This window comes from Notechis scutatus, chromosome 5 (genome assembly GCF_049901735.1).
Source record: "Notechis scutatus isolate UNSWTSFEM ecotype Mainland chromosome 5, rNotScu1.2, whole genome shotgun sequence".
Lineage (NCBI taxonomy): Eukaryota > Metazoa > Chordata > Lepidosauria > Squamata > Elapidae > Notechis > Notechis scutatus.
In genome coordinates, this window is record NC_142013.1 from 61,677,404 (window position 1) to 61,698,685 (window position 21,282).

The 21,282-nt window shown below is 38.4% G+C and overlaps 1 protein-coding gene across 1 annotated transcript in view; it reads left to right on the top strand.

Moving 5' to 3' along the window:
* Positions 1 to 21,282, top strand: part of LOC113424465 (cilia- and flagella-associated protein 47) — an 851,958-nt gene that overhangs the window by 82,473 nt on the left and 748,203 nt on the right. Inside the window, exon 8 of the mRNA XM_087966882.1 lies at positions 2,443 to 2,599. Within this exon, the coding sequence (XP_087823008.1) occupies positions 2,443 to 2,599 (157 nt within the window). The remainder of the gene's footprint in view (positions 1 to 2,442; positions 2,600 to 21,282) is intronic.

The window sequence follows — 21,282 nt, forward strand, 5'->3', positions numbered from 1 at the left end:
ATCCACAAAACATCTGAAGATCGATCGCCCTATTAGGAAGTTAGACCATCGTTTCATTGGTCCCTTCCCGATTGAGGTGGTTATTAACCCTGTGGCATACCGACTCACTTTGCCAAGTTCTATGCGCATTCACCCTGTTTTCCATCAATCTCTTTTGGTTCCTGATTCTCCGGAGTGTCATCTGCGTGATTCTGCTGGTACGACTCCCTCATCGACGCCCCCTGAGGAGGCTGCTGTTGATGACACGGTGGTCAGCGTTATTGATTCACGTTGGCTCAAGGGTCATTTCCAGTATTTGGTCGAGAGGAGAGTGGATGACTCGGAAATTTGCTCATGGACGGATGCGTCTGCGGTTCATGCTCCAGATATGATTCGGGACTTTCATAAACGTTTCCCTTCGAAACTGCATCCAGATCGTCAGACCCGGGGGAAGGGCCCTGCGGTGAGGGATAGTGTTGTGGCTCCGGACTTGGATTCAGTTCCTGTGGGTGATATGAGCTCAAGTGAGGAGGACGTGGCAGAGAAATATGAGTCAGCATGGCTCAGTGATTGGAATGATAATCAGGAAGAGGAGATGGACGTGGCAAGAGAGGACAGACCTGATTTAGTAGAATGGTCAGGACCTTCGACCTCCTCTGGTTCAGTATCTGATCATCAGCCGGGAATGGCTGACAGAGAAGTTTTAAGAGAGTCTTCAAGTGGAGATGAGAACTTGGAGAATTGTTGGTTAGATGTCAGGAATAGATGCCGCTTTAAGAGGCAAGGCCAGCTGGAACGCAGGAGACGGGCAAGTCAGTAATTAGGGAAATTAACTGTTGCCCTAATAACTATAAAAGGATCCGCCTGTGTTTGAAAATTTGTCAGGAACAAAGCATTTAATTTACAACGGTCAAAGCTCGGAGGCTTGTGGATTTAAGCCAGGATTAATGTGCTGTAGACTGTGAATAATAGCAGCTGTTATCTTCTGAAACTCCTCTTCGTTTGTTTTGCTTTTGAGGACGACTGCTTTCGGCGTTGCTTATTTGATTTTGAAGGTGGGACATAACACCTATACGTAATATGTATTTTGGATTTCTTAACAAAGTACTTGTTTCTATAAAAGTTACTCTCTATAATAAGTCTTTTCTGTGTAGAATGCCCAACTTATTTGCTCTCAGGTCAAGTAATTTTCATTTAATGTTTTTATAGTTTTTTCACTGTTATCAAAATAGTGCAATAGTTATTCACGGCAGGAATCTGATTCATAAGAGATTTGTCACTGTGGGAAGAAATATCCATCTGATTCAGTTCCAAGCTGGGAGAAAGACACATGGAGGCTAATTGGAAAGAAAGTTTAATGATGAACAAAAGCAACAGCACTCCTGGGTCAGGGGTTTTTATACCTTCTTTGAACTTTGTATTTGAGCTTCCTGTTCCTGTGCAAGAACATGTCTTCTATTGGCTGTTGTCCAATTCCTATGGGGTCATATAGGGGTTATGTAGGGATCATATAGCCAAAAGAGGAAATACAAATCCTAGTGTTTGCCTGAGCTAAGTTTAGTTGAAGTTTGGACTCCTTTGAAAGGGTGTTTCTATTGTGGCTTGATGGCTTTGTCCTGTGTTGGATTTTGAGTGAGGGCTAATCCTACCATTCTGCCTTGTTTTAAAATATCCTGTCTTGAATGGATTACCAAATCTGCATTTCTAAAAGGTTTGGTTTCTGAATAAGCTGGCCCAATCTTTCTTAATGGGCACAAAATATCTACTGAGGCTATTAAGGAAAGGAGGTGTTGCTTTCTGCCTCTAAAAACATGTTTCTCCATTTCTCCCTTTATAGAATATTCTGCCTTTTTAAATATTCCTCAAAATATTTTATTCTTTTTTGGGGGGGGTCCCACATCATGTTTTTGTTGTATAAAAATGCAAAAAATAGGTCTCCGTGAGAAGCCATTGTTCTGTGTGCTATAGTGATGAAGAAACTAGTCCACTGTCACAATGACAGGAATAACCAGTTTGTTAAGAATGAAAATTGTCTTATAGCATTTTCCCAAATCATAATGAATTATAGTAATCAGAATCAACAGGATTCAGTGGGAAAGCAGCAGAAGACTGACTCTCCTGTGGTAAAAGAGTATTTTCCTTACACTCTAGCTCTGAGTTTGTGTTGTAATAAACATAGGAGTACCAAAGCTATTTTACTGGCATGGAGTCAAATCAGTGGTGGGATTTAGCCAGTTCAAACCAATTCAAGAGAATCAGTTGTTAAGTTTCTGAGCAGTTTGGTGAACTGGTTGTTGGAAGAAATAATTAGGGCAGAGAACCAGTTGTTAAATTATTTGAATCCCACCACTGAGTCAAATGTATTTATACATTTTTATTTGATATAAGATTTATATATTTTATTTTAGAGTAAGCTAAAACACTTAATCTAGTTAAAATATGAGCCTTTCTATCCATTTACAGTTTGAGGAATGGGTATTTTACTTGTCGGGTATTGGTCGGATACCTCAATCAATGGAACCAGCTAGTGTCAGTTCTTGTCTTGGTCAGCATTCTTCTATCATTGTAAACTTCAAGAATCCTACATTTGAAGAAGTTGTGGTAGATATCATTTTAACAGGTATGACTGCCCTCATTTTCTATTATGACTGAGAAATTGGATTGTCCATTTTAAAAAAAGCTTTCTACTGTATACCATGGAATGATGTTTTCTTTTTTAACATTTTAATTATATAAAACTAATTTCTACCAACAATGAAGATTGTGATACATGGTAGGCCTTCTACCATTGTAACTAGGATGTGATATACGGTTTTGTTCTGCCAACAACTACCCAACCCTAGAGAAGATAGGCTTGTATAAACAGAGGGATAGAATTGAAAGCATGTGAAGTATTAGCACCACTTTAGCAAAGCCTTAGTAAAACTACACTTGGAAAACTACATCCAGTTTTGGTCTCCACATTACAAAAAAGATGTTAAGACTCTAGAAAAAGTGCAGAAAAGAGCAACCAGAATGATTAGGGGACTGGAGACTAAAGCATATGAAGAACGGTTACAGGAACTGGGCATGGCTAGTCTAGTGAAGAGAAGTACCAGGGGAGACATGATAGCAGCATGCCAATACTTGAGAGGCTACTACAAAGAGAAGGGAGTCAATTTACTTTTCAAAGCACTAGAGGGCAGAACAAGAATAATATATAATATATAATAATATATAATATATAATAATAGATAATAGATAATCAATTTCTATAAAATATTTTATTAATGGTTCAATTGATTTATTGTCCTAAATGATTAGTGTGACTAGAGTGTTTAGTGCAAATAGTGTGATTACTGACTAGTTGAAAAGATCAAGATTCATGTAATTTAATTGAATAGTAAAATCAATGATTTAGTGTATTTAAATGAACAGTGTGATTAATGATTAGTGTAATTAATTGATTAGTGTTTAGAGTAATTAATTGATTGGGCTGATTGATTAATTAATTGATTAATTAATTGAAAATAAATTAATTGATTAGTGATTAGAGTAATTAATTGATTAGGCTGATTGTTGCTCAGGAATATTATCTGACTAGAGAGATTACTGCAATTGATTGTTTGATGTGATATTGGCTATATAGATTACCCAAAATTGTTCCTTTAATTAATTCAATCAACGTACTATCTTAACAAACCTACCATGCCAAAAAGAAAATCCAATGTCAAACCACAACCTAAAGAGAAGATAATCCCCACCAATGAACCACAAGACTCCTGCACATGCCTTAAATGCTACAAAAATCTAAAGGATAATGAAAACTCCATCAAATATTCTCTGTGTAAAAAATACGCTCATCATGACTGCTTGGGATTACCTGAGCAAATGATTCAATACCTAGAATCATCCAATGAGTTTCCATATCTCTGCAAATCATGCAGACCCAAACTGGATCTGTCTGAAAGAGTTGATACCATCGAAACCATTGAAACATCCCTTAACACCATAGTAGCATCCCTGGACGCCATAAAAGAAAGAATATCCAACCTTGAAAAAAAAGACACAACGCAAAAACCTGAACATCCAATAGCTACAAACCACATCTCTACCCAACAACCACAACCCAATCCAAAACCCAATCCACAAATAAACACAACCCAGACAAATATTGATATCCCAATCCTCATCAGAGAAGCCGTTGAGCGTGAACGGAAACGTCCAAACGCCATCTTATTTGGTCTAGAGGACATCAATGACAATGATGACATCACAACTGTCCGAAACATCATCAGTGATTATCAAGCATCAACCATCTCCGCTGATGAAATACTTGACATTTCCCGCATTGGCCGAGAGCTCAAAAACAGAGATGGCTCTGTGGCCCCACGCTTGTGCAGGGTCATCTGCAAAAATGAATCAAGCAAACGTAAATTCATTTACACTATAAATTCACTCGCCAAAACCAACACCAACCATAAGAACCTCCGTTGTCGCCCTGACCTAACCATACAGCAACGTGCCCGCTCCCGTGTACTCCGCACTGAACTCAAAAAACGTCTAGACAATGGAGAGAAGGACCTGTACATTGACTACCATGCTGACTGTATCAAAAGTAAGCCACACAACCCGCAACTCAGCTTTAACCCTCAACCACAACCCTACCTCAACCGATCCACCATCACCCAAGACTAGGCATGCACGCCCTAACTACCTCAATTCCAACTACTACTGGCCTTAAATGCAAACTACTCAATGCAAGAAGCCTCGTGAATAAAATACCTGAATTTTTCCTCCTACTAAATATGGCTAAATTCGACATTATATTTGTCTGTGAAACATGGCTCAATGCATCTCTCCCTGACTCCATTACCACAGTAAGGGACTATCATGTTTACCGATCAGATCGTGAAATTCGTAGAGGAGGTGGTGTTGCTATCTTCTATAAAAAGTCCTTACATCTAAAAATATCCAAGTTACCCAGGAGCTTGCTCTTCCTGAGACCATCATCTGTGAACTATCCTTAAATATCACAATTTGATTCTTACTATGTTACAGAGCACCTGATTATGACATCGAACATGTAAACAAGCTAAATACATTACTAACATGGGCTGCATCCTGCCCATACCCTTTTATCTTTCTTGGTGATTTCAATCTACCTCATATTGACTGGACCCTAAATGAATGTACAACTGAAATCATACACACAACCTTCTACAATGCTATTACAAATCTGGGACTGGAACAACTAGTAACCAACAACACTAGACTAAACAACTGCCTCGATCTCATCTTCTGCAATAGTTTGAATTTAATTTACGGAATACAAACTAAAGAACCCTTTTCCAGCAGTGACCACAATATGATTGACTTTTGTCTCAACATACGCCCACACAAAAATCACCACAATGATGTAATCCCCAATTGTAACTTCAAAAAGGCAACTATGATCTTATAGACAACGATCTCTCATCCCTTGATTGGCAATCTCTATTCACTGGATGCAATACTGTTGAAGACCATTACAACATATTTTTACTTGAAGTCAAAAGAGTCATCAAACTATATGTACCAACAACAACTCCCAAAACAAAACAAAAAAGCAGATTACCCATAACAATAAGGAAACTTCAATCCAAAAGAGATCACTCTGGCGGAAAAACAAATCTGGTCACGTTGCCAATTTCAAAAGCCGATACAAAAATTTATGCCACCAGATAAAGACCGAATGCACCAATTATCACATTAAACAAGAGGAAAACCTTCTAAGCACCAATTCCACCCGTGCTTTTTACAATTTTGTAAACAACAAACTAAAAGACTCAAGGTCCATCCCACCCTTGATAGGACCTGATGGTAAAGACTGCAACGACGACACCATTAAAGCCAACCTCTTTAACACATTCTTCGGCTCAGTATTTGTAAACAGCAACGGATCATGCCCAGTATTTCCTAGCCGTACCACAGATAACAACAATGATCTAATACATATCGATTTTACTGAAGACAATGTTGAAAAAGCACTACGTAATCTAAAACCATCTCTATCTATTGGACCGGATGGAATACGTGCCTACTTCTTAAAAAAGCTATCCACTGCCATAGCCAAACCTCTAAGCATAATCTTTGAAAAATCTTTCAGGACCAGCTCCTTGCCTAACCTATGGTCACAAGCCACAGTCATCCCCATCTTCAAAAGGGAGACCCAAGCCTAGTTGAAAATTACAGACCAATCTCCTTATGCTGCGTCACCTGTAAAGTCATGGAATCAATTATTAACCAATCCATCATCCTCCACTTAGAGACAAACAACCTACTCTCCAATAAACAATTTGGTTTCAGAAAAAAACTATCCTGTAATCTGCAACTCTTACACTGCAAAAACATATGGACGACACAACTCGACCAGGGCAAAGCAATAGACGCAATCTACATAGACTTCTGTAAAGCCTTTGATTCAGTGGTACACGACAAACTACTCCTAAAAATAAAATCCTATGGTATCTCTGGACAACTGAATAACTGGATAGAAGCATTCCTGGCAAACAGACAACAAATGGTCAAAATTGGGAGCGTCCTATCAAATTCTGTACCTGTCAATAGTGGTGTCCCCAAGGCAGTGTTCTAGGACCAACTCTCTTCATACTCTACATAAATGACCTCTGTGATCATATTAAGAGCAATTGCGTTCTTTTCGCTGATGATGTAAAGCTGTTCAATACCACAGACAATACTGCTACCCTACAAAAAGATCTTGACTATGTATCAGAATGGTCAAACAAATGGCAACTTCAAATCTCAACAAATAAATGCTCTGTCTTACATATTGGCAAAAAAAATCAGAAAATAAAATACAAGCTGAATAGTCCAGATCTTGTTGATGACCCAAGCTCTGTAAAGGACCTTGGAATACTCACCTCTAATGATCTAAGTGCTAGAGCCCACTGCAACTACATAGCCAAAAAGGCATTAAGAGTTGTTAACCTAATCCTACGTAGCTTTTTCTCTGGTAATATCACACTACTAACCAGAGCATACAAAACATTTGCTAGACCAATACTCGAATACAGTTCATCAGTCTGGAACCCACATTACATATCTGATATTAGCACAATTGAGAAAGTCCAGAAATATTTCACAAGAAGAGTTCTCCACTCCTCTACTCGTTGTAGAATACCTTATGCCACCAGACTTGAAATTCTAGAACTAGAAAACCTTGAATTACGCCGTCTTTGGTCTGATTTAAGCATGGTATATAAAATCATACATTGCAATGTCCTACCTGTCAATGAATACTTCAGCTTCAACCATAACAACACAAGAGCACACAATAGATACAAACTCAAAGTTAACCGCACCAAACTTGATTGCAGGAAATACGACTTCAGCAATAGAGTGGTCAATGTCTGGAATACTCTACCCGACTCTGTAGTTTCTTCCCCAAACCCCAAAAACTTTAACCTTAGACTGTCTACTATTGACCTCACCCCTTTCCTAAGAGGTCTGTAGGGGGCGTGCATAAGTGCACCAACGTGCCTACCGTCCCTGTCCTATTGTTTCTCTTATTCTTCTTTTATTTTATCTTTTATTATGTACCCATTTCATGTATTCACAACTATGTATACACTTATACTTATTATCTTGTAAACAATTGGCAAATCAAATAAATAAATAATAAATAAATAAAGAAACAATGGATAGAAACTAAAGCCAAAGACAGAAGCAACCTGGAGTTAAGGAGAAACTTCCTAACAGTGAGGACAATTAACCAATGGAACAGCTTGCCTTCAGAAGTTGTGGGTGACAGTCAATTGTTTGAAATGGTATAGGGTCTCCTGCTGGAGCAGGGGGCTGGTCTAGAAGACCTCCAAGGTCCCTTCTAGCTCTATTCTGATTGATTGATGCTGATAGATAACAGCAGGTTGGACTGTAGCTTTCTGGATCAGTTTGTTTTCTTGAGTAGCAAGAACAATGTAACACTGCAATAATGCATGCTTCATGATCATTGAAGTTAACAACTTTTATCAGTCATTTTGGAATCTTTACTTAGAAGGTACATAAAACTGAATGGGAGATGCAGGGTATAAACTTTATTGTCTCTTTCCAACAAGAACCAATACAAGTAAGATCAGAACCCATCCATGTACAACTGTATAACTATAATTGTGCAATGCCCATAAAATAGCACTAGAACATTAATTAATATTCTTTATGTTTATATATAGGAATCTTGATTTTCATATTAGTAGACCCTCACTGGGAAAATGGGAGTTAACATTTATGAAAATCAAGACAGAATTTTGCTGAACTAAAAGATTAATGCCTCTGTGCAATTACTAATAATCAGAGGTGTCAAACTCAATTTCACTGAGGACCACTTCAGGTTGGTATTTGACCTGGGGGTGTGTGGCCATGGTGGGCATGGCCAGCTTGACATCATTTGTGTTGGGGGCATCTGTGGTGGCCAAGTGCTAAGGTAGGACTTCCCTCAGACCCTCCCTCACTCTCCTTCCTTCCTTTTTCTTCTTTTTCCTTCTTTCTTCTTCCTTCCCCTCTTTCTTTTTTTTCTTCCTTGCTCTTCCCATCTTTTTCTTTTCTGTTTCCCTTTTTTCTTTCCTTTCCTTCTTGCAGAAAAATAGCAATTTCACAATGATTGCTTCATCATCATTGTTCATCATCAATCTCACCCATTCCGTTGTCCCATCCCAGGTAACTGTTGGACTCAATGGTGATCCAACCAGCAATGAAATGTCTGGTTGCTGTCTATTCTTAGAGCAGTAAGATGTGGTTTCTAATTATGTTGCTAGGCTCACTCATCATATCAGGATAGTTGCTTAAGAAATGCTTCTATTATATTCATCCATTTGTTTTCAGTTTTGCTGCGTTGATGAAGTAACTTGTGACTGGTTGCAGAATATAACAAAGTTATCATTCAAATCATGCTATTCTTGTAGAACAGTATTTTAGAATCTTTTTTGTAAATTAATAGTAAATAGAGGGGAGTAATTAAACAAGATCGCTCCATAACCTTTGCATACTACCAACCATGAGTAAATTGATTACTATTGTGACATGAGTTAACTCTATATCAGAAGAGTTGGAAAAAATGACTCATGGCAGTTAGACTTTGTGCAGTAAACTGCTAGATGGTTTGATATCACAGATGTAACATTATTTTATTGTTGAGCAGTAAGACAGTGAGGGGGATCCTGGCACAGCTGATCATTGGAACAGTTGATCATCAGGAGGAAAAAAGAAAAAGAAATACTGGTTTGGCTGAATGGTAGCATTTTTTATACTGACTCGGCCGAACTTGGGTAGAATCCCACTACTGGCCTTGGGGCTCTACAGGGGAGCTGCATTCTCCCCTGGAATGTCACCAGGCACCTCTCCTTTGCTTCACCACCCTGGAGGTTTTGGCTCTTTCTGGAGCCAAAAACATGCAGAAACCAGCGCAGGGGACAACGAGCTCCATTCTCTTGCTGCTGGTGTCGCATCGAAGTCACTTCCAGTTTCAAAATGTCAATAACTTTCATGCTTATTGCATGAATAGTGATATCACACATAATAGTGATATTGTAAGAACACTGTAACTGTCAAAGAACAATTTTATTGGAATACACCATCTTGGCACTAACTTGTGGAAAGCCAGTACTGAAAGTTTCCTGGCTTTCCACGATAACTAAGAATTCTTTCATTTTTCTAAAACAATATGTCACATTGTCCAATCAGGATGTGAAACGGTTTCCTGGCAACTTCACTCCTCCTTCCTCTGGCCAAGCAGCCACTGAAATACTGGTGACACATTGTCCATCTATATTGTTTTGGCTGGAGTTCCATCCACCTCAATTCTCCCCCCTTCCAATTCTCAAGTGTGTCAAGGTGAATTCATATGAATCCACCCTCTAACCGAATTCAGTCAAGCGGGAGGAACATCCCTGCAAAAGGCAAAGCATAAGGGTGAGTACCAATGCCATTAGCCTCCCCTCCCCCCTCCAGGAGGCCCCTTAGGTTTCTGAGGCTACTTGTCATGAAACTGTTTTACCAACCTATCTGCATTTACTTTCTAACTTTTCACCCAGGTAGCTTCAGAGAGTGGATACCCCTTCCAATATATTAAATATTCCAATTGGCCCCTCTGTACCCTTAAGTCCAGGATTCTTTTTATTTCATAGTGAGTCTGACCCTCGATCACCATAGGCTTGGCCCAATCAATTGGTCTGACTTGTGAACTTACTACCAGTTTCAAGAGATTGCTGTGGAATACGGGATGTAATTTTCCCAATAACCGGGGAAGTTGAAGCTGTACTGTAACCAGGTTAATCAGCTCCATTATAGGGAATGGGCCCATAAACTTAGGACCAAGCTTTTTTGAGGCTAACTTAAATCTCAGATATTTTGTGGACAAGTAAACCTTGTCCCCCACCTTAAACTCTGGTTGTAGAGCCCGGTGCTTGTCAGCCCACTTTTTATAAATCTTCGCTGCTTCACTCAGGGTGTCAGACATGTCTCCATTCAAAACCCAAGAAAGAAAACCTTGACTCCCATGTTGTAAAGAAGAGGTACTTTTACTGAGTTTGAAATGATTCCAACGAAAGAAAAACAAGATCTAAGGCAATAGGCATAAAAGTTACATATAGAAAGTTTTCCCAATCCCCTCCCACAGTGGGAGCCACAGTGAATAATCAATCCCTATTTCATATGGTGTCATGTGGAGTGCATCTTCAGGTGTTTTTACCCATTTGGAATGCTGAGACCATTGACCTTGACTGGGCATAAACAAGTCCATGAAGCTGCACAGCAGCAATCCTCCCTTTTGGTTCACACACATGCCGTATTCTTTCCAGCTCACTTCCCCACCCAAATGCCAATCTGTCCCTCCCCCCCTCCATTATTATGGAAGCTGACAGCAAGCAATCAGGGAGGCTGAGGTTCAGCCCTCCTGCAGTAGAAGCATTAGCCCTGGGGAAAAAACATAGTAGAAAACAGGCAAAATAGGAACAAAGCAGAACATAAGGTCATTTACAATAATACATTAAGGCTTATCCGGGTATTTAGAGCAAAACAGTTGTACATGTTTAGGGGCCCTGACATCATGCACGTTCACCCATTCAGACTGAGAAGGAGGAAAGTGTTTCTAGACAACCAAATACTGAATTTCCCCCCTATGTTTCCTGGAATCTGAGATATCTTTGACCTCAAAATGCTGCTCATCTTTGACAAGGAGGGGGAAAGGAGGGCAGGTCGGTCTGGCTGAAGAGAGCAGGTGTATTCAGGTTTCAGCAAACTAACATGAAACACAAGGTGGATCCTTCTAAGGCTTTTAGGCAGCTCTAACTGTACCATGACAGGGTTTACAATCCATACAATGGGGAAAGAACCTACATACTTAGGTCCCAATTTATTTGACTTCTGTGTGGACTGTAGGTACTTAGTGGACAAGAAAACTCTATCTCCAACATGATAACCTTTCAGCAAAGCTCTTTTCTTGTCTGCCTGTTTCTTATGAGCTTGATGAGCTTCGTCTAATGCTTTACGAGTGACAGACCATATAAGCTGAAGCTGCTCAATCCATTCCACCAGTGAAGGGGCTTGGGGCTTCTCCTGAGGAAGCTCAGGAATGGGTACAAAATCCTGACCAGAGGCTACTTTGAACGAGGTAAACCCAGTGCTACTATGGATGGAATTATTACAAACGACCTCTGCGAACAGTAGTAACTCAGCCCAGTTATGTTGCTGATAGTTTACATAACATCTGAGGTATTGTTCAAGTACTGAGTTAGTTTTTTCACAAGCCCTGTTAGTTTGAGGGTGGTGGGAAGAGCTTAGGCCTTGGGCAGAGCCTAACAACTTCAGAAATTTCCTCCAAAAGTGAGAGGTGAATTGTACCCCCCCATCTGAAATTATGCATTCAGGAACACTATGTAACCTATACATACATTGAATAAACAGTTCTCCTGCCAACATTTTAGCAGAGGGAATCTTCGAGCAGGGTACAAAATGCATGTGCTTGGAAAACAAGTCTATAGTCACCCAAATGACTGTATTTTCCCCACTCTCAGGTAATTCAACAATGAAGTCCATGGATATTTCTTTTCATGGAGCATTAGGCCTAGCAACATTCTGGAGCAGTCCAGTTGGTTTGCCAGGAGGACTTTTTGCAGAAGCACAGACAGGCAACTAGCCACGTAGGCTTCTATGTCTTTTTTCAAAGAGGGCCACCAGAACTGCCATTTAACTAAATGTAATAGTTTCACAAACCCAAAATGTCCTGTGACTTTCAAATTATAGGCTTTATGCAAAACAGTACCTCTAAGACTGGCGAGGACATATAACTTTGTACCCACCCATGCCAGGCCATCATGAATAGTGCACTCATTTGAGTGAGCCAAAAACCAGTCATACGTTTTCACCGCCCCTTTTAGCTGTTTGGTTAAATGAGTAGGGATATCAATATTTGCCTTCTGCTGGGCTCTGGTGACCACAGCGGCAGCCAGTTGCTTGGAGGGGACAACTGGATGGATCACTTCTGCCCAGATGCTATTATACTGTGGTAATCTCGATAAAGCCTCCGCCATAAAAATCTCCCCCACCCAGGAAGGTATTGTAAGGAAAAATTAAAAGGATTAAAATGTTGCATCCAACGAATTTTCTTAGGTGACAATTTTCGGGGGGGGGGGTTGTGTCTTTAAAAGGCTCTAAGTTTTTGTGATCTGTCCATACCTCAAATGGGTGTTTTGCCCCTTCTAGGAAATGTCTCCAAGTTAGTAAGGCCCATCAGACTGCAAATGCTTCCTTCTCCCAAATTGCCCATCTCCTTTCAGTTTCAGTTAGCTTCCAGGAGGTGTAGGCACAGTACTGTAAGGCCCCAGTAGCATTGGCTTGTAGTAAAACCGCCCCCACAGCAACGTCACTGGCATCGGTCCACTCAAGGGGCTGGCTAGGCTTTGGTTTAACTTCTCCTTTTGTCTTTAAGAGATTAGTAATGAGTAATGCAATTTTTGCAAAGGTGGGGATGACTTGTCAATAGAAATTAGCAAAACCTAGAAAGCTTTGCAACTGCTTTCTGGTGCATGGGAGCGCCCATTCCATGACTGCTTGAACCTTCTCCAGGTCCATTTCTATTCCCTCATGTGATATGCGGTAACCTAAATAGTCAATTTTTCTGGTGAAATTCACACTTTGATAATTTGGCATACAGTTCAGCAGATCTGAGTTTTTTCAGAACTGATCGCACCAATGTTATATGCTCCTTCATGGTCTCCATGTAAATAAGACTATCTACCAAATAAACCAAAAATCCCTTGTAAAGATGTTCATGCAGCACCCCATTTATCAGTTGCTCCTTGTAATCCAAATAGTAGCACCTTAAACTGGAAACATCCCAAAGGGCAATTGAATGCGGTTTTCCATTCATCTCCTTTCTTAATTCGAACTTTGTAGTAAGCTTCTCTCAAATCCAGCTTAGTGAAAATCTTTCCTTTGGCTAGATGAGCCAGCATGTCCTTCATTAAGGGGAGTGGATAAACATTTTCTACACACACTGTGTTCAGATTTTTATAGTCCATGCAACAGTCCCTTCCTCCAGTTCACATGAGGATTCCATTTCTGGAGCGAGAGCAATTCAAGAAAGAGAGGATCTCCATCCCAGGGGCCACAATAAAACACAAAGTCTCTTGGTGGTCCCCCATCCACATTTCTACTGGCTCCATCACAAAGTGAGCCAGGCCTCCCCCAGCTACTGATCCATCCAACTGGCAAAATGCTAAGGGCACTTTCAAGTCTCAGCCCTAGTTTCTCCATCACGTCTGGGCTAATTACACACCTTGTACACCCAGAATACAATAGGGCTAACATTTTCCCTTGGGTGCCAGATGAAGGCACTTAACTCTACTGGGATGGTCATGGGCCCATGTGTTGACTTACCAGGGGGTCATCATCGGAGTCGGTTTTACTCTCCCCTGGGGTGGTTGGAGTTCCCAACTCCTCCTGTTCTGGAGGAGCGAACTCGATGACTTCCATGCCCTTCAGGGCCGTTTTGCAATGTTTGGCTGGTGGCTTTTCAACTTTCTTCCCTCTGGTGGTGTTGGTTTGAAGCCAGGCAATCAGCAGCTTGATGCCCCTCCTTCTCACATCTGAAATAAGCCATGGACCTGGATTTGGCAGCTCGGTCACTTCTGGCAGCTCTAGGAGCCTCTCTCAGGGTAGAAGGTGGAGGCTTGTTCCAGTTGTAGCCCCTATGGTGCTGGTTTTTGGCCAGGTCAATCTCCATATCAGCTGCCAACACACACAGCGCTGAAGGTCTCGAGGGGCCCTTTGGGAGATACAGCTTTGGTAGACCTCCTCATTTAGCCCATTTTTGTAAGATTCCATCAGAGCCTCTTGGGACCACCCACATGGTCCTCCACCCCTGGTTTATGGTTTTCATTTTGGTCCTTGCCTTACGTTCAGCAAGGGGGTCTTCAAAATGGGCTCAGAGGGCCGTCAAAACATGTTTTAATCCCTCAGCTGGGGGCATTATCATTGTGAAGGGTAACCATCCAATCAGCCACAGTCCCTTCCAGGGCCATGGTGACACACCTCATTCATAATTTCATGTTAATTTGTATTTTCTATTTATTTATCCCCTTTTTAATTCTTAGTTGTGCCACATTACACCTAAAACAAAATTTCTTCCTACTCCCAATTATAATAAAACAGACAATATACATTCTATTGGCATTTAACATATTGTACCATTCTAGTACTACCATACTCCCCTTTATCTATTAGTATATTTCACTACCTTATTTCAAATCTAACAGATTCCACGTTATTTCTTTTCCTACCTCACAATATTATTTTTCTTATTTATTACAGTTCAATTATATATCTTTAATGCTAATCTTCTGATACAATATTAAGTTTGTGTTTATTACTATTAACAATTATACATCTTTAATATTAATACATACATTCATGTGGAATCCTTATCTTTTCATTTTCAATCATCATCTCTTGTTTCCATTAAAGAAGTAATTCATCGCTTTCTAGCTTGTCTCCCATTTTCTATTTTCCCCTTACTCATTCCTCTCTTCTCTATTAGATTCCATTTTCTCTTTTCCCAACTATTTAGTTCTATCCCTATCCTCTAAGCATGTTTTCCTCTTAAAACATCCCCCTTGTTTTATTGCCTCAATCATTATCATATTGAATTCTATTTCCTTATTGCCTTTTATTTTTATTTGTTGTATCATCCATTCTGGTTCTGTAATTATGCTTCCAGCTGGCTCCCCCTCTTCCTGAATTTTTTGTTTTCTTTCTGTTGCTTGCATCTCTGTTGTCTGCGTCTCCATTTCCAGCTTTTCTACCATGCCCTGTATTCAAAATGTCCACAAGTCCTCTATTCATAATGCCTTTTATATCTTGTAATTCTGACACAATTTCTCTACATATTCCACTCATCTTTATTCTTATTTATTACTTTTCTTGTCCCAATTGTCCAACAATAAGCTAAACTTCACATTTCAAGCTATAAGTCCAACGTCCAGAGATCTTTGAGTCCCAAAGTTAATCAATTTATTTCTTTTAAATAGTCCAAGGGTAATATATTTATAAATTTATCCACCAGTTGAGTTTTATAATGTAATTTCCTGGAATCCAAACCAAATTTACTTCTAATCTTATACTGAAATCTTCAAAGTTACTTCATGGCATTTCCAACTTTGAGAGTAGGTTTTGCCCCTCTTCCGTCAGCTGGTGGCACCCCATTTCATTTTTAAGCAATTTTCTCCAATTTTAAAAATAGCCAAAATAGTAAGATAATATTCCAAAATAGTAATATTCGTTTTTTAAATATATGGTTCCAGCATTTTAAAATGCCTTTCCAATACAATATCTGTCCATGTTAAAGTTTTAGTTTTCCATATTTTCCAAATATTTGCCTGTTTCTTTTCTGCCCCCGCCCATTTTAAAGTTTTTTCTCCAAATGCTTGTACCGCCACTTCAATAATAACAATGAGTTCCCCTTTTAGATAATCTTTTGGGTTGAATTTAGTTAGAAAAGATTCTTCTCACCTTGTTCGAGACATCATTCACTATCTCCGCTCCTGCACAGCACTTAGATGGTCACAGCTGTCCCAACTTTGTGATGGCCATTTTGACCGTCTCTTCTCTCCATCATGGCATAGAGGGGAAAAAGCTCTGGATTTCCACAGGAGAGTTGCGTTCTCTCCTGGAACCTCATGGAGCATCCCTCCTTGGCTTCACCACCTCTCAAGGGCAGTTTTCAGCTCCCTCTGGAGCCCACAAACAGTGAGAAGCCAGTGCAGGAATGGAGAACTCCGTTCTCTGCTTCTGGTCCCATCAAGACATCAGTCGGAAGGCCTCACTGTTCATCTTTTAGTCATTGGGTTATTCCCCCTCCATCCAGGGCCTTTCTACAGGCTGCCTGGCCCCAGGTTAATGCCTGCGATACCGGCTGGGAAGGGGTTATTATTGGATGGGCCACTTCTTCCAGCACACCGTGGTACTGTGGCTTGCGTGACAATGCATCCACCAAAATTTTTCCCCTCCCAGGATGTATTTTAGTTCAAAATTGAATCGTTTGAAGTATTGTGCCCAACGGACTTGCTTTGGGGAGAGTTTGCTTCAGTGCCTCTAAGTTTTTGTGATCAGTCCATATATTTTTTTGAAAAAGTTTTTTATTTTAACAACAAAGACAACAAATAAAAACATATTTCAATTTTACAGTGTGTCAGTTGGATACATATATCTTGAGTGCATAGTAATATTATTGTACATTTCTTATTTGATTATCTTTATAAACCATTCTAAATATTTTATATCATATTATTCAATTATTATATTATCATTGACATTATAGTTGTTATTTTTTTAAAAAAAATCTCATTCTTGCTAAATTTTATTCATTCTCTTACTCATTCAAGATTAATCCATTATAGTATATTATTACTATTACCACATATTTCAGTTTCTTATTCTTTTATCTAACCATTCATATAATAAATCCCAAATTTGATAATACTCTCTTTCCTCCTGTTCTCTATAATTGCCCTTGTTACTCTACTCATTTCTGCGCATTCCATTATTTTCTTATTCGTTTCCTCCTCTGTTGGAATTTTCTCATTTTTCCAATTTTGTGCAAATACAATTCTAGCTGCTGTTAATCAAATAATCAATAATGTTATCTCTCTATTATAACCAATCAAAATATCTCTGGTTTTAAATCTATGTGTTGTTTTATCATTTTTTCCAACCAGATGTGTATTCTAGTCCAGTATCTTTTAGCTTCAATGCATGTCCACCACATATGGTAATATGATCCAGGTATCTGATGACATTTCCAACATTTCGCCGTCTTTAAACATCTTCACTATTCTTGCTGAGGGTAAATGCCGCTTGTAAAACATCTTATACAAATTCTCTTTATAAGTCCCTTACATTGTTAATTTATAATTTCTTGTCCACAGTTTCTGCTATTTATCCAAATCTATCCCATATCTAAAAATTTTCATTCATGCAATCATTGTTTCTTTAAATTGCTCTTCTTCTAATTTCATTCCCAATATATAACCATATAGTTTTTTAAATCAGCCTCTCTTCAGTGCCTGTTAAGATTTTATCTACTTCAGTCAATTCTGTATAAAACCCATCCATCTTACTATCTTCTTCATATATTGAATGTATTTTGCAAATATGAATACCAATCTATATTTATCCCTTGTTCATCTAATTCTTGCTTTGTTTTGAGTTCACCCTTTTCATTTAAAATTTCCTCATATCTGATAGTATGTTCCAATTTAAAAACATTTGGCTATGCAAATGCCTCTTTTGTTGATAACCAGACTGGTATTTTCATATAATGATACTCCCTTATTTTCTCCCATCCTGTTAATAGAGTGTCCCTGATATAATGTCTCTGGAAATATCCATATGCCTTAGATTTACTATACCATAGGAATGCATGCCATCCCAATTGGAAATCATGACCTTCCAATGTTAACAGTCTTAACATTTTTCAATACAATCTATTCTTTCATCCACATCAGTATTACTGCTTGATAATATAATTCCTAATTGGGTAGTCCAAAGCCTCCTCTCATTCTTGTGTCCTGCAACAATTTTATCTTAATTCTTGTCTTCTTTCCTTGCCAACTATATTTTAGCATCTGATTTTGTTTAAATCCTCAAAATATTTTTTCCTCACTTTTATTGGAATCGTTTAGAATAAGTATAGTATTTTTGGCAGTATGTTCATTTTAAACATCACTATTCTCCCTGTTAAGGATAGTTGCAAGCGTTTCCATTTTTCAAAGTCTGTCGCAATTTGTTGTTTCAGTCTATCATAATTATCCTCTTTAAGAGTTCCACATCCTGCTGCCATTTGTATCCCTAAGTATTTCACTTTTTTGTGATCTGGATATTTAATTTGTCCATTAGTATTTTCTTTTGTTTTTCTCTCATGTTTTTCACTAGAATCTTGGTTTTTTTCCTTATTTATTTTCAGTCCTGCAACCTCTCCATATTCTTCTATCTTTTTATTAACTTAGGGCCTGTTTCCAGCAATTCTTCCAGTAGAAAAACCAGACCATCTCCACATGCTTGTAGTTTATACTCCTCCTTTTTTATTTTCATTCCCTTTATTTCTTCATTTTTCCTAATATTTCTGTTCAGTACTTTCCAGGTTAATACAAATAACAATGGCAACAGTGGACATTCTTGCCTAGTTCCTTTTTGGATATCTGTCAGGTCTCCATTCCAGGTCTCCAAACTCTTGCTGTTTGCTTATTGTATATCGCATCAATTGCCTTAATGAATCTATCGTGTTTCTCATATAATAAGGCCGGGTCTTTTTTTTTTTGAGCCCCAAAAAAATGGCTAGGCCGTCTTTTCAGGGGTGACTTAATTCCCCCCCCCCTTTGCATCTTCGGGCAGGCGGCGATGGCTTGGATGTTGACCTCGGCATTGGTGGGGCACTTCGTATCAGGGTCAACGCAGGCAGCACCATATCCGGGTGTGCAACAAAAGTACTTCCTAACGGCAAGCCCCCCCACCATAACCCCCATTTCGCATGTTTTAATATAGGCCTTAATTTGGGGGGAGGGGCTTAATTTCATTTCATGCCTATAAAACATGCTGGGACTTCCTATTGGGGGAGGCCGTATTGTTGGAGAAACAGTGTATCTCCAAATCCCATCTCCTCCAGTTGTGACAGCATAAATTGCCAACTAACATTGTCAAAAGCTTTCTGTGCATTTAAAAAGGCCAATGCTATTTGTTTCTTTGAATGTGCTTCATAATATTTCAGTGAGTTCAGTATTATTCTCATGTTGTTTTTTATTTGTCTCGGGTAGGAATCCATTTTGATCTGAATGTATAAAGTGATTCAAATATCTTGTAAGACTTTCTGCCATTATTGAAGCAAATATTTTATAGTCTGCATTTAACAGGGATATTGGTCTATAATTTTTAATTTGTTGTAGGTCAGTATCTTCTTTTGGTATGAGTGTAACATATGCCTCTGTCCATGAATCAGGAACTTTATTTTTTATCAATACTTCTCTCATTACTTCAAGCATTATAGTACAAATTGATTCCTGTAATGTCTTATAAAATTCTGCTGGTAGCCCATCCAGACCTGGGGCTTTTCCAGTATTTTGTCTATTTATTACTTCTGTCAGTTCCATCATTGTTATTCTCTCTTCTAGTATTATCTTAGTTTCATCAGATATTTTTGATAATTCTGCCTCTCTCAGATACTGCTGAATTTTCCCTTCTGTGATTGTCTCTCATATAATTATATTTCTCATAGTACTTCTGCACTATTTTTTTCTTTTCTTCACTTCCACAAGATAACATTCCATTTTCATCAGTTAATTTTGCTATTCTTTTCAATTCTCTTTTTTTTTCAGTTTGTATGCTAACCATCTCCCTGGCTTATTTGCATTTTCAAAAAAGTTCTGTTTAGCTCTTCTAATTTTTTGTGCCAGTTCTTCTTTTTCCATTAGTCCCATTTTATGTTTAATTATATCCATTTGATTTTTAATATTTTTATGCTGTGGGTTTTGTTGTAGTTCCTTTTCCAATTTCTTCTAAGATCTGTTGTGTTTGTCTTTTTTTAATATTCCTTGTATAAGTTATAATTACGCCTCTGGCATTAGCCTTCATAGTATCCCATACATTTTGTAGTGAAATTTCCTCCTTTTTATTTTCTTTAAGAAAGAAAGCCAATTCTTTCCCCATGTTATTAATGAATTCCTTTTCCTTCAGGATTGAATTATCCATCTTGATCTTTTCTTTTGACCCTTCCATTTGACCCATATTGGATTATGGTCCACCCAAGTACTTCTTGTATATTTAAAATTAAATCCATTGACATCCAAATCATATCTTTTCTTGACCATAATAAATATCGATTGGAGTAAAATGTATATTGTCTATTCTTACTGTTCAATTCTTTCCATATATCTTTAATGCTCAATTCCTCAACCACCTGAAAGAAAGATTTTGGCAATGTCTTTCTTTCTTTTTTATTCACTTTCTCTATTTTATAGTCCAATTCTGTATCTACAATAGCATTAAATCTCCAAGAATGCATATCTTATATTCCAATTCAGTTATCTTATTATGTAATTTCTTGTAGAATTCAACTTGTTTGTTAAATAACAAATGGGCATATATTGCTATTAAAAGCATCTTTAAGTTATTGTCTGTTATTTCCATCATCAATATTCTCCCTTCATCAGTAAAAATTAGTTTAGCTTTAATTGTATTCTTAATGTATAAAACTACTCCTCTCTTATTTTGTTGTGCCAATGATGTATATAGATTGCCAATTCTAGAACAATTCACAAGATGTGCATGTTGTTTTTAATATGCACTTCTTGTAAGCAAATTATGTCCATCTTTAATTTTTCTAATTTATGAAATGTCTTTTTCCTTTTAATAGCCAAATTCAATCCATTTATATTTATGGAGATTAATTTCTTTTCTTCTTCCATTGTTTATACTTTATATGTAGGGTCTATTGCTCTTGTTGTTCTTTGTTCTCTTTGTTCTTTAAGTTCCACCCTACAACCTAATGCTCCTCCTTCTTTTTTCCCTCTTTTTTCTTTGTCCAGTTCTTTAGCCATCTCCGCTCGTATTTTAAGTTGCTCCTCTCTTGCTCTCTCGTCTTCTTTCCCTCTAAAATATTCATCATAAAATAATTCTGCTTTCTCAATCCAACCTATGCCTTTGTTCTTGCCAAATGAACATCAAGCCTTCAGGAATCAGCCATCAAGGTCATTTCTTTCTTGATTAAAATGTTTGTCAAGA